We start from the raw sequence: 16,036 nt of genomic DNA, 5'->3' as shown, positions 1-16,036 counted from the left end.
TAGATAAATCCAAGATTGGTCTCCACGTGTCCCCTTTCTTTGGTACTAGGAACAGGCGAGAATAAAATCCTAGGCCCACTTCTGGCAGAGGGACCGATTGTATGGCCCTTATTTGAAGTAGCAGAGAAATTTGTTTGTGAGCCTCTAGTCTTTGCTGAGGAGGAACGTCCGGCATGCCTTTGAAAGGAGGCAAGGTATGGAAATAAAACTTGTAACCTCGGTGTATGATATCCAATACCCATTTGTCTTGGGTAATCAAATTCCAATTTTCCTTGAAGAGTGCCAACCTTCCTCCCAAAGGAGCTGCCAGGCAAGAAGGATCTGGCAGCTGAAAAGGTAGGTCATGTAAAGGTACGAAAGGACTGGCCCCTGCCCTCACCCGAAGATTGTGCAGGTGAACTCCCTGTTCTAGGTCTGAAAGAACTCTGAGCTCTGCCCCTACCACGTCTAGATCTACCCCTAGACTGAGAATCATAAGAAGGATACGTCCACCCCTTAGCAGGCCAATTCCTACTAAACTTTGGAGGCTGTACTTGCAAAAAATCTTTAACAGCCTGCATGGACTTAGCCTTGTCTTCCATTTTCTTCAAGACTGACTCCACAGGTGAACCAAACAACACATCAGACTGTAAAGGAGCATCCAAAATCCTTGTCTTAACATGGTCAGATAAATTCTGATCCCTCAGCCATGCGTGCCTGCGAAGAACTGAACCAGTGGCAGCCACCCTAGACGAGGCCTGTACAGCATCAAAACCACATTGTAAAGAATGCTTACCCACCTGCTCTGAAACATGCACCAAATCTTGTAATTCTTTACACTCAATGCCTTCCGCCAGAGCATCCACCTTAGTCTTCAACTGAGAAAGAAGATAGTTTTGATATTTCAACATATGAAACTGGCAATTCAAAGCCCTCATAGCTAGGGTAGAAGATGTATAGACTTTCTTTCCCCATCTATCCAAAGCTCTGGCCTCTTTATCTGGAGGAACCGGATTTTTACAACAGAGGCCTTGACACCCTTAGGTCCCTGACTAACAGTTTCTGGGTCCGCCCTAGGACTCTTATAAAGATATTTATGAGCCTCAGGCACCCTGTAATACCTATCCGGTTTAACAGGAGCAGGAGGCAGAGAATTAGGATTAAGTGAAGCCTCTGCAAACACATCTTCCACAACATCCAGAACAGGAGGTATAGCCAAGGGCCTATGCTGGGGTAAAAGCAAAAATTCCTAAGCCTTTTCCTGGAATCAGAGAAGTCCTGACCTTCCCACTTAAAATGCTCCCTCATGGAATGAAGAGTCTCTGAAAAAGAAAAATCCTCTGGAGGAGAAGCAGAAGGAGTCGAATCATCTGCATCAGAATCAGAATAAGGAGAGTACTCCTGCAAGTCTTCAGCCGAAGACTCAGAAACATCCGAAGCCTGCTCAAAACTCCCCAACTCTGGCTCCACCCTAGGCCTCTTATCAGGAAGGGGCAAAGAACCTCTAATCAGGGTAATCAAATCTTCTGCCATTTTAAGCATGTGCTTCTTGGGCACAGACCCTGCTGCACTAGGAGTGACACCAACAGAAGCTAAACCTGGCCTGCCTCTGGGAGAAGCCTTGGAAACAGAAGGAGAGGGCCTAACCACCCTAGGCAGGGAGGGGAGTACAGTAACTTGGGAAGCCCCTTCAGCCTGACCTGCCTCCTGAGAGGCCACATCCTGCAATATCAAAGTCTCCCCCTGGGACTCCAGAGAAGCCTCCGTCGGAACCACCGGTTCCACTGACGCCTCTAAAGAACCGGGGTCCGGGCAGTCGACTCTTCTTGCCTGGGTTTAACTGCTTTATCTTTGCGCTTCTTCGAAGAAGCGGCGCGGAGAATCCGGCGGCATATTATAATTGCACCGCTTCCGAAGACCAGCCTAGCACAATCTAACCTTCGCTAATAGTGCGCTTATTGAACCTAGCACAAAAGCGACACCCAACAACGTCGTGCTCAGGCCCCAAACAAGGAATACACAAAGAATGATAATCCCTATGCGGTATCTGTTTCCCACAAGAAATACAGTTATTCACTTTTTCTGACATCTGGTAAAACACTGAGGCAAGAAAAAAACAAAATATTCCCTAGCGGGTACTTAGCCAACTTTGATTCGGTCTGAAACTCCGAACTCGAAAAATTTCAGAACGCCGAACGGCACTTGCAACGCTGCTTCTGCATCGGACCATGCGGCAAAAAAGACTGAGGATATGACGTCGGTCATGCGCTTTTGTACCCTGACGTCCTGATGTCAGTTTTAAGCGCCTTGACCGACGTCAGCCTTATACTTTGGTATTCGGGCCGACCGAGGACAGCGGACTACCCATATGTAAGGACTGCAGCAATGTGAGATGAAGAACATCCTCTAATGCATGGTTGTGAAGAGGTGACTGACTGATCTGAGGGAGTCTCACTATCTGACAAGATGTGTCCAAGTGTGCGCCTTTAAATTCTATAGCTTGAACAGGGAGAAACTTGAACTTGTCAGAGTACACCATGATGCCAGTCATGAACAAAGATGGAGCAAGGAATTTCGGGCACAGATGAGTAGATTCCTAGTAGGGTAAAAGATAAGACAGTTGCCTAGATATGGCAATACCCAGAACCCTTGAAGCCTGAGCTAGGCTGTGACCACTGATATACACTTGGAGAACACCAAGGGGGCTGTGCAGAGACCAAAGGGAAGGGGCTTTGAATTGGAAGGGACTGGCTCCCAGCTGAAAGTGGAGAAACCTTTTGGATCACCTGTCCAACATGGTGTGGCAGTATGCATCCTGAAGGTCTGTTGAGTACATCCAATCATTCACTGTCAATATAGGGAGAATGGACTGAACCATGACCATCTGTAACTTTATCTGTTTGACATACTGAGATGACAGAGGTCTAAAACTGGCCTGAGGTCCTTGGTCTTTTTTGACACCAAAATGAATCTCGAGCAAGTCCCAGATCTGTACTAGTCTGGAGGGACCTCTTGGATGACTCACTTGTTCAGCAGCTTTTTTATTTCATAGGCTCAAAGAATCATGGGAGATTACTAGTATATTGACCCAGAGATTTTAAGTGTATCCGTTTCACCTCAATGTAATAGCATAGAAATGCTAGTCAATACCCACGACTGCATTTAGGGATGAATGCCCATGTCCAGGAGGGTTGTGGTGTTATCCCCGGTAAGAATTTACGATGCCCCATCCACTTGTCCAGGTTCCTCTTGCAGAATTAATCGTTGCTTTGATTTTGAGAGGGTGGGACATTTGGTAACTTTTTTGATGGTGTGGGTTAAAAACAAAAAGAGAATGGAATGGTCTCTGGTTATAACCTTCTTCAACCACTTTTTTTGTGATGGATATCCAGGCTTTGGATACAGTGCCAAACACCACCAACTGCTTTCAGAGTACAGCAGTTGGGCAACCATTCAGGAGTGCTAGTAAACCCCCCCCCTGGAGAAAGGTCCCCTGAAGCCTTGGTTTTGCGTCACATCCCTGCTGTGATAAAGTCCTACCACAGGGGTGGAGGGATCTGTGACTTATCTCCAGAAGTCTGGGGAGAAAAAAAAAAACCTTGGGATTTCTGGAACCATAGTTTCTGACCCCCCCCTGGTTCTTAGGGAAGTTTTCTGTGTGTGTGTGTGTGTGTGTGTGTGTGGGGGGGGGGGTTCCATCCTGTTTACTTCTGGAAATTGTGTCTGACTTTAGGCCCAAATAGAGTTGAGTCATCATAAAGGGCATTCACAAAGGGCATCTTGAAGTGCTCTACAAAGTCACACAAGTGCATACAGGCATGTCTCCTTACAGTAATGCTGGTACCTGCGGTTCTCAAAATGCCTTCTGTCTCATTAGATTTTAGGCACATCAACACACTGGAAAGGGACTGCAGGGTGGCAAACTGCAAGTCTAAGTTTTTTTTTTGCCCTCTGTGGATATGGACCTGGAAAGGGATTTTGAAAGTTCCTAAGTCAAATCCCACTGGAATCTTGTGACATATGCCAAGTAATACAGCACCCACAAGTCAAAGGTAGCTGAAATGTACAACTGCTTCTCAAACGTGTCCAATACCCTAGACTCTATCTATGTTAGTGGGGCAGACAGCAGATCTCTCTGACTAGCACATTCTTGGTGGTGGATGCCACTACCTTGGAATTGATGGCCAGACCCTTGCTCCAGGGCTGCAGGTCCTTTGGAGATACTAAATACGTGTCCCGGTTTGCTGGTATTGGTTTAGCCACACTTCAAGAAAAATACAGTTGTGTACACTTACCATAAATGTAGATGTTCAAGTGTATTCACTGTTGCAGTCATCACATTTGGGTTATCCCTGTCAGGGTAGTCCTCAGCCGGCCCGAATACCAGAGACTTAGTATTTCTGCATCAGTTGCTGTCACTTGAGGACTGATGTCAGGTCGTCAGTGGTATAAAGTAAGTCAGCCAACACCATTACATCAGTTTTTCTTGCCCTAACCTGTCAGGAGCCCCCAAAGTAGGTGGCCAAGTTCTGGTGGAAGAACCCCACCAGTGGAAAATAAATACCAAAATGTCCCTTGTAAGGAAAGGAGAACAACAAGGAAGAATGGTAACAAAAGGAGAAAGAGAAAAAAAAGGGGGATGGATGGAGGGAAACCAGGACTACAACAGTGAACACACTCAAACATCTACATTTATGGTAAGAGTACACAACTGTACTATGTTCTTCGTGATTCACTGTTGCAGTCATACATTTGGGTAGATTTCCAAAGCTCAGTAAATGGGTGGAGGCAGTCAAAGAAGCTAGGGGCTGGCTAGGATGCCCTGCAAGACTGCAGAGGCAAATCCCACCCTGGATTTGGAAAAGAGAGGCAGGTGGTAATGCTTGGTGAACGTGTGAACAGATGTCCAGGTGGCAGCCTCCAGGATGTCCCTGGTGGGGACTCCTCTGAAGAAAGCTGCAGAGGTGGAGGCTGCTATGGTGGAGTGTGTCATGACCCCATTGGGGGGAGGCTTACCATGCTGTTTGTAGCAGAAATGGATGCAGTGTGTTATCCATTTGGAAATGGTTTGCTTGGAGATGGCTTTGCCTTCTGCCCCTGTAGCAAAGCAAAGCTAACCAGCAATTGATCAGACTTTCTGAAGGATTTAGTCCTGTCCACATAGTATCTGAGCTGTCTTTGCAAATCTAGAGAGTGAAGAATCATTTCCTCCTTATTCTGTGGATTAGAAAAGAAGGTGGGCAAATGAATAGATTGGTTGAGAGCTACAATGGACACCACTTTGGGCATGAAGGGTGGGTTAGTTCTGAGGGATGCCCGGTCTGCATGGAAGATGATGAAGGGTTCCAAAGCCATGAGTGCTTCCAGCTCAGAGACCGTTCTGGCTGAAGTGATGGCCAGAAGGAAGGCCGTCTTCTAGGAGAGAAATTTTAGCTATGGAGAATAAGCTGGTTTGAAAGGAGGCAGGGTGAGCTTTTCCAAGACAAAGTCAAGGTCCCAAGCTGGTGTTGGTGCCCTTCAAGGCGGGGGGGGGGGGCTCAAGTTGCTAGCCCTTCTGAAGAACTGTTTGATCAAAGGGTGTAAGAAAAGGGGCTACTCAGTGGGAAAATGAGCTGAAATGGCAGAGGCATGAATTTTTATAGAGGAGAAAGAGACCACTGTGCAGTAGATCAGCTAAGTAATCCAGGATGAGAGGGATGGAGGGCTGTGCCATATTGGCCCCCTTAGCCTGGATCCAGGTGCAGAACCTTTTCCATTTATCTGCATAAGACTTTCTGGTGCTAGGGCATCTGGCCTCACGGATAACATCTAGAACCTGTTTACTGAGGATGGCAGATTGGTTCAGGATTAGGGAATAAGCCAAGCTGCCAAACTTGAGTGCCTGCAATTGGGGATGCATGAATTCCCCTTCCCTCTGGGTTAGGTGGTTTGGAATCTGAGGAAGATGCCATGGAGGCAGCGGGGACAGGCTGCGCAGCAAGGGGTACCAATGCTGTCGGGGCCAGTCTGGAGCTACAAGAATGGTCCTTGGTTTTTCCTTCCTTATTTTGAACAGTACCCTGGGGATGAGAGGATGGGGAGGAAAGGCATAGACCGAGAGGTTGACCCAAGGGAAGAACAGGGCATCCACTTTCCAAGCCATGCAGTGATGCTCTCTGATGCAGAATTTGCTGAGCTGATGGTTGGTGTAGGAGGCAAAGAGGTCGACCTTCGGGGTTCCCCATTTCTGAGTTATTAGGGTAAAGATACTTCTGTTGCGCTGCCACTTTTGTGGATCCAGAAGGTTTCTGCTTAATTGGTCTGCCAGGGAGTTGAGAGAGCCTGGTAGGTAATGTGCTAACAGGTGTAGTTGCATGGAAGAGGCTGTAAGCCAAAGGGTCATGGCCAGCCTGCATAGAGGGTAGGAGTGAGTCCCTCCTGGCTTGATGACGTACCACATCACAGTGGTATTGTTTGTTTTAATCAGGAGAACCCCTGGAGAGAGAAAGGGGTTGAAAGCTATCAAGGCGTGCTGCACAGCCATCATCTCTTTTTGATTGATGTGCAGGGGGATTTTCTGTGGGCTCCATTGGCCCTGTATGCACCTGCTGTCCAAGTATGCACCCCAAGTGTAGCCTGATGCATTTGTGGTGAGGGGAGAAGGGCAGTCCCTTGTTGTGGGAGCATGCTGTTGTCCACCAAAGAAATTCCTTTCTGAGGCAAGGAATTATAGGTAGAAGAGTTTCCAGGTCTTGAGAGTGTTGACACCAAAGGCTCTTTAGGTATCACTAAAGTTTCTTCATATGCAGACTGACCTATGGAATTAGGAGTATGCAAGATGCCATGAACCCCAGAGCATGCAGGATTTTCCTTGCAGAAAGCTGGGGTCTGGTGGCCAACTGAGAGAAGTAGGCTGACAGGTTGTTTCTATGGTGTAAGGTATGCCATCTGGGATGTGTCCAGACTTGACCCAGGAAGACTGTCCTTTGGGTGGGCACCTGTTTTGACTTCTTTTTGTTGAGAGTGTACCCCAGGGAGGTTAGTAGGTTCTTTACAAAGGACAGGTGCTTGAGCAGCTTTTCTTGGCTGCCTGAATAAGGCAGTCGTCTAAATAGCGGTAAATTTCAATACTTCTTTTTCTGAAAAAGGCAATGGCCGAAGCCAGGCATTTTGTAAAAACTCTGGGGGCAGTAGATAAGCCACAGGTTAGAGCACAGAACTTAAGCGGAGATATTTTCTGCATGATTCCCTTATAGGAATGTGGAAGTAGGCCTCTCTTAGATCCAGGGTGGCTAGCCAGGTGTCCTTGGAAAGCATGGGTAACAGCTGTTGGAGGGTGAGCATTTTGAATTTTGGGATCACCAGGAAGGTGTTTAGAATGGATAAATCGAGGATGGGGTGCCAGGTGCCCTCTTTTCTGGGCACCAGAAAAAGTCTGGAATAGAAGCCTTGGCCTATCTGTTCTGCAGGAACGTACCCTACTGCCCTCACAGAGAGCAGGGAATGGATTTGCTTTTGAGCCTCTGTCCACTGATTTGGTGGTAGATCTGGGAACCCTTCTGGAGTTGGAAGGGTGTGGAAGGAGAATTTGTATCCCTGAGATACACTGTTCAGAACCCATTGGTTCTTGGTAATGGTGGCCCAGGTGCTTGAGTGAAAGGACAGTTTTCCTCCTACGGGCAAGTGAAGGTGGGCAGAGGGGAGGTCGGGAGGAGGTGAGTCATTGTGAATTCTTACCATAAGGGGGTGGCTTAGAACTCCTTGGTTTTGAAATGGAGGTAGTCCACTGCTTAGATCTCTGCATTCCCTAGGGCTGCTGTCGGGGGGGGGGGGGGTCTGCTTCCACGGGGCCTAGGATGGGCCTGTTTACTCAGAGCAGGAAAGGACCAGTGCTTGGAGGGACAATACCTGCTGAACCTAGGGGGCTGGACCTGTAAGAAATCTTTACCTGTTTGTATAGATTTTTCTTTTTCTTACATCTTTCCTAAGACCTCTTCTGCCTTAGTGCCAAATAAGTTATCTTTGTGCAAGTGGGCATCCAACAATTTACATTTGACATGGCAGGGGTTGTTCTTTAAGCCATGCATGTCTTCCAATGACATATCCAGTGACTGATGCCCTGCAAGAAGCTTCTAGGGCGTCAAAACCACAGAGCAAAGTGTGTTTAGTTACTTGACTTGCAGAATGCATTAAGTCTTGTAAATCTGTAGACTCCCAAGCAGGAAAGGAAGACATTTTTTGTTTAAGGAGTTCCAAGGTATGTTGCTGATATTTAAGCATATGGAACTGACAATTTAGTGCCCCGATAGCAAGAATAGCCGAGGTGTCTACTTTTTTACCCCATCTGTCCAATGCTCGGGAATCCCTGTATGAGGGGGTGGGATTCTTAGTATAGGTTGCTTTAATCCCTTTAGGCCCTTGAGAAATGACCTCAGGATCAGCTGTAGGATTTTTAAAAAGATATTTGTGCAAGTCAGGGACTCTGTAGTACCGCAGCAGCAACCAAATAGGAAAACAAGATATGCAGGAAAAAACAACAGCCAAACGATCCACCAACAGCAATTTATTTAAAAAGAACTCTGACGTCTCGGCCACAGCCTTCAAAGAGTAAAAACTTCAGTACACCACAGAACATTTTATACTCTGTAGTACCGGTCTGGTTTTCAGGGAGCAAGAGGTAGGGCATCAAAAGTCAAGCTGGATTCAAGGAAAACATCAGCCACCACATCCAGGACTGGGGGGATGACCAAGGGTCTGTGTTGCAGAAGATCTAGGAATTCCCTGAGTCTCTTTTTAGACTAAGGGTAGTCCTGACTCTCCTATTGGAAATGCTCCCTTAAAGTATGCAGCTTTTCCCCAAAGGAAAAATCCTCTGGTGGAGAGGCTGAAGGAATGGATTCCTCTGCATTAGAATCCTCATAAGTGGAGAGGGGTTGCATGTCTTCATAGTCAGAAGCATCGGATTCATCTGACTCTTGTTCAGACAAAACTACTGGGGAGAGATCTCGCTTCCTTTTTCAGGGGGTAGCTTGGCTTCCCCTGATCAGCATGATAAGGTCTTCTGCCATTTTTAAGCATTTGAGACTGAGGCAAGGTAGCAGGTGCCTGAGAGTGGGTAGTCAGTTTCTTGGGTGTGGTTCAAACCCTGGGCCTAAGGAACTCTGTTGTTTTGGAAAGAATGGTAGTCGTGAAAAAAGACATCGGTTTGTGTCGAGATTCGGTGGTGTGAAGGACTTCCTCAGAGGCTGGTGCCTGCTCAGCAGCTCCAGACCCATCCAAGGTACACACGACTGCAGGATCCTTAGACGAAGAAGAGTTTTGCAGCATATCGGACTCCGAAAGGGTCTCAGCAGCGGGCTACAAATCAACTGACGCAGGCATCAGGGGGCTGCGAAAGCAGCTCACTGAGTACCAGAGGACTGACAACTAACTTAACGGAAGCGTCGTCGGTAGGTTTGGACCTTTGCGGTCTGTCTCTGTCTTTATCTTTACGTTTTTTTGGAAGATCTGCTGTCTGATTGCTTACTGAAGCCATATTGGAATTCGAGGACTGTAAACAAAAATATCTGGCTACAATAAGGGCCCGACGATGGATAGTTCTGGCATTAAACAAAGCACAGAAGCAACAACAGGGGAAGTTGTGGTCTGGGCCCTAAGACAAGTGACGCAGTAAGAGTGGAAGTCTCAGTGTGGTATTTGCTTTCCACAGGCGAGACAATTATTAACTTTTTCTGATGTCGGTTAGTGCACGAAAAAAGGATCCCCAACGGGGTACTTAGCTTTAGAAGACTTTAACTTCAATTCAGAAACAAAAACTCGGGTAGCGTCTGACCGGCACTCGTGCGACCTGCTTCTGGCTCCACGGCAAGAAAGACTGATGTAATGGCATCGGCTGCCACACTTTATACCACTGATGACCTGACGTCAGTCCTCAAGTGACAGCAACCGACGCAGAAATACTAAGTCTCTGGTATTCAGGTTGGCCGAGGGCTAGCCTGGCAGGGATAAACCCAAATGTGATGACTGCAACAGTGAACCATGAAGATCAATGAATCCTCTTGGGAGGGGGCTTCAGTGGACCACCTACTTTTGTGTCTCAGATGTTCAAGGATCTCTCCAAATGAGTAGTAGTCAAGGGGGATGTGGAGGACCCCTCCCACTTCTTGAAGTCCTTGTCTTCTGTTGATGACTCCTGGATGGAGTCAATGTGGCTTTGTTTACATGTATGCTGCCAACCTTGGAAGAGTTCTAGAGTCCCAGAGTCCCAAATATGGAAAGTCTCAAGGCTGTAACTGCATAAGCAGGCTCAAAATCCAGGGGTATTCTATGGGGGATGGCTGGAATAGAGCGAGTGAGAGAAGTCTGCTGAACTGATAAGTGCGCTCTGTCAACAGCCTTGAACTATGAAGCCAAGGGACAGCTCAAAAGTTTTTTTACACAAAGACAAAGCTCCACTCCAGACAAACCTTGAGAGTCTGCCTGACTAGGTTCTGAGGCTGACATCAGAGCCAAGCTGTCCAGCACAGAGGATCCAAAGTTGATCCTATTGTAAGAATGGAGTGTGTAGCACAGGTGAAACTAGCTCAGCTGAGAGAGGAGGAGGAGTTTGAATCTGATCAGGATAGGTTCTGAGAAAAGTATTGGATCCGTTGGCTGGAGCAACAGCATGATTTCAATGCCATGGCCAAAGAAGCAAGAGAAATGGACAAATGGTCAGGGGAGCATTTTCTAGGCTCCTTAGGCTTTTCAGCTACTTTTTCAACCTTTGCTCTGTTAGAATATTTCCTGGCAGAAGGTCAGCAGAACTTGAGATGATTATCCTGCAGGGGCAGGGAGAAATTCTTTGAGCACCAGCCTGTTCTTTCTTTCGACAACGGTCTGAGAACCAAAAGCAGTGCAGATAGAGTACTGTTCATCTAAGTAGGGCGCCCCTGAGGCAATATGCACACAAAGACTGTGCGTTGGAGTTTGGTGTCCTTTGGCTTCAGGACATACATTTTTAAATCCCAAAAGTTTATCTGATGTGGCTACAACTTGACTACAACAGCAGCAACAATAACACAAGAAAAAGGTAAGAGGAGTCAACAAAGAAACAGGATATTAATTTAAGCTACAGTGATAGTACACTACGTATGCGTATAGATATATATATAATATATAATTAAACTACCAATAGAAAGGGTCATCAAAGGCGTAAGAACAACAGAAGACATAGACAGAAAAACTCCAAGACTGGTTATAAAAAAAGGTTATATATATGTAAATAGGAGGAAAATCATGATAGAGTTCCAACAGACGTGTTGCAGTTAGTAAATATTCAAAAAAACTCACTTGTAGAGAGCTCCACACCTGAGTAAAGGAGATCCGCATCTGTAGCAAAAGAATTGCAAATGAGATGTGAGGTAATGTCAGAGTCTGCAGGGACTTACTGTCCGAATTCAGATCCAAGGTTGTGTCCGAAAACCCATCCACTGAGACATCATTAGATCCTCAGATATTATCAAAAATAATATTAACTTGTGTTTGCAAGGGCACAGAGGATAAAACTAAGCACGGTGAAACCACTGCAGTGCGACAAATGAACAAATTCTAGGGACAACATAATATGCCATTTTAGAACAGGATCTATCAAGACTAAGTTTAGTGTAGTCCAGAGTCAAAAGTAAAACAATGCTTATGATCCTTTATTAGGAGAAAATCATCACCATGCCTAACGACTGTACCGATAATCTACTTTTGTTAAAACCCTGACAAGAACATAAACAAAAAAAAAAAAAAAAAAAAAAAAAAAAAATCACAGTTGGTCAAACCTCTTCCAAACCCATCATAGCCATCTTTTCTACAATATTTCTTAAAAAGTAGAGCTAGCAGGGAATTTGTACTACTACTTAATTCATAGTCAGTAACTGAAGAATTTATAGAGACCAAGAAACTGAATGAGATGCTTTCCAAAGCCCAATAATGTGAAATCACACTGCATGTTAAAAAATAAATACCTAAACAACTCCACACACACTTATTCAGTAGCAATGGCATCTTTGGAAATACACTCATTCCATAAAGGGAACAGGAAGTTTTGCTACCCATATGAAGCTACTTGCATTCTACTGCAGAACACTGATAATATCTCTATTTATCCTGTTGTACAATCAATGTGATTTTAGTTACCCATATGAAAGCACTCATTTTAAAACCAAAACTGAAAAATAATTTACTAAGTGCTCATACTCTCCCTTTGGCACTTGGTTAAGTCATTCACTTTACCAAGTACCTTCTCACAATGTCGGATTATCTTATTTCATAAAATAGATCACATACAGGTAACGAAAAAATGGCTCTCTGTGCATGTGGAGTGGGGAAGAAGCTAGCATTCACTAGTGTGACTGAGGGAGAGAGAGAGAGTAAGCACGCGCGCGTGTGTGTGTACAAAAGATAGGCTTGGCATCCATGATTTAAAACAGTGCCCCATGGGGAAATACTGTGCTGTGGGAGCGTGAGCAAGTTCTGATGTCAGCACTGGTCAAGTCTCTAGGAAAGGTCACATACTGAGAAGGAAGTAAATATTCTTGAAGGTCGTTTGGCTGTCAGCCTTTTCCACCATTTCATCTTTCTGAATGAGAGATCAAAATCTGTTCTATAGACAGTTAAAGTTCAGTTATAGTGTTAATAGACTAACAAAATTCAGCAATAATTCACAAACGGGTGTGGGAAATGCATGGGTTTACTCATGGCCAGCATGGCAGCTGTGTGGAATGCACATTACCCATACCCAGATGGGGATTATTGCTATTTCACAAGGTCATTACTTAAAAAATGTTTACTTTTTTAAATAATGAGATTGTATTTCTGATGTCTTTCCTGCTGTCTCTCCTTTTTTATGCCAAACTGAACAGTTGAGGATGGCTTCCTAAATTACTGTACAGAACAAATATATGAGGATGTCTGCATGACCTTTGTGCCAATTTTTGCACACAAACATGCAGCACTTTTTGTTAAGATGCTTAAAAATTCTTGGAATCCTGAGAGGATGTCTTTGAATGTTTATTTTTAATTTGTGCAGGTTATTCTGCTCCGAGGAGCAGTTTCCAGATCTGTGGTGTATGGGTATATGGGACTGTTTTACTGCAGATGTTAATGGCTAAAGCTTACATTCTCTGCTTAGCTACAGCCCTGTCACGGATATGACCTGATGACTATAGTATGAACATTTTAGAAGTTACATCCCGGTCACTTATGATCACATGACCAGAAAAGCTTGGTCTTTGTTTCATTGCACTTATCAAATCCATCAGAGGACACTCATACCTCAAATTTTCTCTATAGCTGCTAGTGGGCTGACTTTGCATTTCACCTACTGAGGAAGAGCAGTACAGCAGCCAATGATGTCTTTTTACAGGGACAACATGCCATTCATAAATAACGAGAGCAAAGATGGCTAGCAATATAAATATTCATACAAGCACATGCACACACCCACACATACGCACGCTATCCCCCATCAAGCATCGTTTCACATTTCTTTGGCAGACAAGTATATCCCCCTGAAGCCCCCACTGTGTGGATAGTATCAGCAAAGACATTAACACACCTGTTGAATCCAGCCATTTTCTGAAAAATGCACAAGAATCCTCTTCACAGTGTCTTTCCCGGTTTCTTCTTCATCTTTTTCAAGTTGCGTTATGGAACAGCACTTACTGTACAAGTGATATTTAAAATGTTTGAGACGATGGTAAACCTGTGTTCTTTCAGCACACATACTGCCAACAATTAGATTCTGAAATAAAACACAAATAATACATGCAAATTACTCTTATTTTCAGGGAGAAAGCAGCACTTACGACTACTCTATATGCATAAAAATTAGAATAAATCATACTGCATAAATAAACAATCAGGTGGCAGAGTTGCTGTAGGCAAAAGAGCAGCAACTATGGCTGAAATATAATAAAGTACAGTTGTGTAAAATCTTACAACGGTAGATGCTCTTCTCTTCACTGCTGCAGTATTCATTACACTAGGGATCCCCTGCCAAAGGCGGCCTGATGTCCAGCTATTATACCAAAGCCTTTAGGTTACTTTAAGGTACGCCGTACATCACTCATATGCTCCTTGCATAGTGTAGAGCATAAAGGTGACATCTGGACAGCCGGATGTACCATCCTCAGAACTAAGAGCCCCAGTAGGAATACCAGTCCAAGGAAAAAAATAGACAGCACATCCAGAAGAGAACTGAACCAGGGGGAGAGAGTGAATACTGCAACAGTAAAGAGATCATCTACCATTATGGTCAGAATTTACACAACTGCACTATGTCCTTCTATTTCACTGTTGCAGTATTCATTACACTAGGGACAGTGCCAAAGCTGAGAGACAGAGAACCAGCAGAGCTCTCTAGGAAGTCATGAAAGACGGCCCTAGCAAAACCAGCTCTAGCTCTGGATATTCCATCCAACTCGTACGGCTTGCTAAATGGTAAATGTATGCACAGAAGTCCAAGTAGCTGCCTCAAGAATAGAGTTAGTATCCAAACACTTGAAAAAAGCACTACAAGAAGCCACAGCTCTAGTAGAATGAGTCTTAACAGAACAAGGAAGGCTCTTACCATGAAAGGAATAACAAAAAGAAATAGCTTTGGAGATCCAAGAACAGACTGCTTGGACACAGCTAATCCTAAGGACCTAGGATGAAAGGAGACAGATTTTCGAATAGTCTTAGTCTCATCCAAATAAAATCTAAGTTGTCTATGTACATCCAACGTGTGTAGCACCTTCTCACTGGCAATTACAGAGAAGGGAAAAAAGTGGACAAACGAACAGACTGATTAATAGACAACTCATTTACCACTTTAGGAAAAAAAGAATGATCATTACACAAGGACACCCTGTCCTTATGAAACACCAAAAATGGAATACAAGTCATATTGAAGCTCAGACATCCATCTGGCAGAAGCGCTAACAAAAGTACAGTCTTCCAAGAGCAATGTTGCAAGGAAGCTAAAACTGCAGGTTCAAAAGGAGCCCGAGTCAATTTTTTCACAACAAAATTAAGATCCCAGGGAGGAGGAACAGGTTTCTTGGGAGGCCTAATATGAAGGATGTCTAAGGAATTGTTTAGCTCCAAATCTAGAAGCTAAAGGCAGACAAGCAGAGATAGCTGATGAGCAGGCCTTAACAGAAGATTAAACCAATCCAGCAATAAGCAATTCACCCAGAAAAGTTAGAACCAAAGGAACATCCAAAGAAAGCGGATCCAGGTTACAAGAAAGACACCAAACATAAAACCTCTTCCATTTGGATAAGTAGGATTTCCTAGTACTGAGTTTCCTGGCCTCCTGCAGGACCCTAAGCATGCTCTCAGAAAAAAAGATATCTATGTGGAATCAAAATCCTATTACCCACAGTGTCAACTGAAGAGTGGACAGCTGGGGATGGATGAGAGATCCCTTGTCTTGTACAAGTAGGTCCACCCTGTGACATAACTTGGGATGATTGCCCTTGGCTAAATGCAGAAGAGGGAACAATACTGTCTCGGCCAAAAGGTGTCACCAACAAGATTTTGGAAGCATCCTGCTGAATTTTGAACAGGACTTTTGGAATGAGGGGAAGTGGAGGGAAAGCATAAAGAAACACCCCCTTCCAAGAAAATGACAGGGTGTATACCTTCCAAAGTAGAGGATCTGGGATTCTGACACAAAAAAGAGGAAGTTGTCTGTTCAGAGGGAAGGCAAAAATATCTATTTGATAAGTACCCCACTGGTTGACAATGTCCAAAAACACATCCCTGTGAAGCATCCATTCATGGGATTGAGTTAAGGACCTGCTCAGAGTGTCTGCCACAATGTTTTGACCTGAGGGAATGTAAACTGCCGGAAGAGTCATTTGGTACTGGATAGCAAGTTCCTACTCCAGGAGTGCCAACCGGCAAATATGATAAGCCCATTTGTTTACACACCACATCAATGCGCTGTCTGTAAACAACGTGAGACGTCCCTGGAAGAAGAGAGGATGAAAAGCCTAAACAGCCAGCAAAAGAGCTCTTACCTCTTTGACAATGATGTGCTCTTTCTGTTGATGAGACC

At 44.8% G+C, this 16,036-nt stretch overlaps 1 protein-coding gene across 3 annotated transcripts in view; it reads right to left on the bottom strand.

The window, feature by feature from the left end:
• The window catches only part of CCDC82 (coiled-coil domain containing 82), a 499,168-nt gene that overhangs the window by 144,600 nt on the left and 338,532 nt on the right, over positions 1-16,036 (bottom strand). For 2 of the 3 annotated variants that reach the window (XM_044071219.1, XM_044071218.1), the window contains one exon: positions 13,547-13,732. In XM_044071219.1, coding sequence (XP_043927154.1) covers positions 13,547-13,732 — 186 coding nt within the window. Of the gene's footprint in view, positions 1-13,546; positions 13,733-16,036 lie in introns of those variants that run through there. The other variant, XM_044071220.1, reaches the window with a different exon arrangement.

The sequence above is a fragment of the Protopterus annectens genome, chromosome 5.part0, assembly GCF_019279795.1.
Source record: "Protopterus annectens isolate FY-2018-M chromosome 5.part0, PAN1.0, whole genome shotgun sequence".
In the NCBI taxonomy this organism is placed as follows: domain Eukaryota; kingdom Metazoa; phylum Chordata; order Ceratodontiformes; family Protopteridae; genus Protopterus; species Protopterus annectens.
Note: the sequence above shows the minus strand (reverse complement) of the source record. Positions and strands in the feature narration are given on the sequence as shown.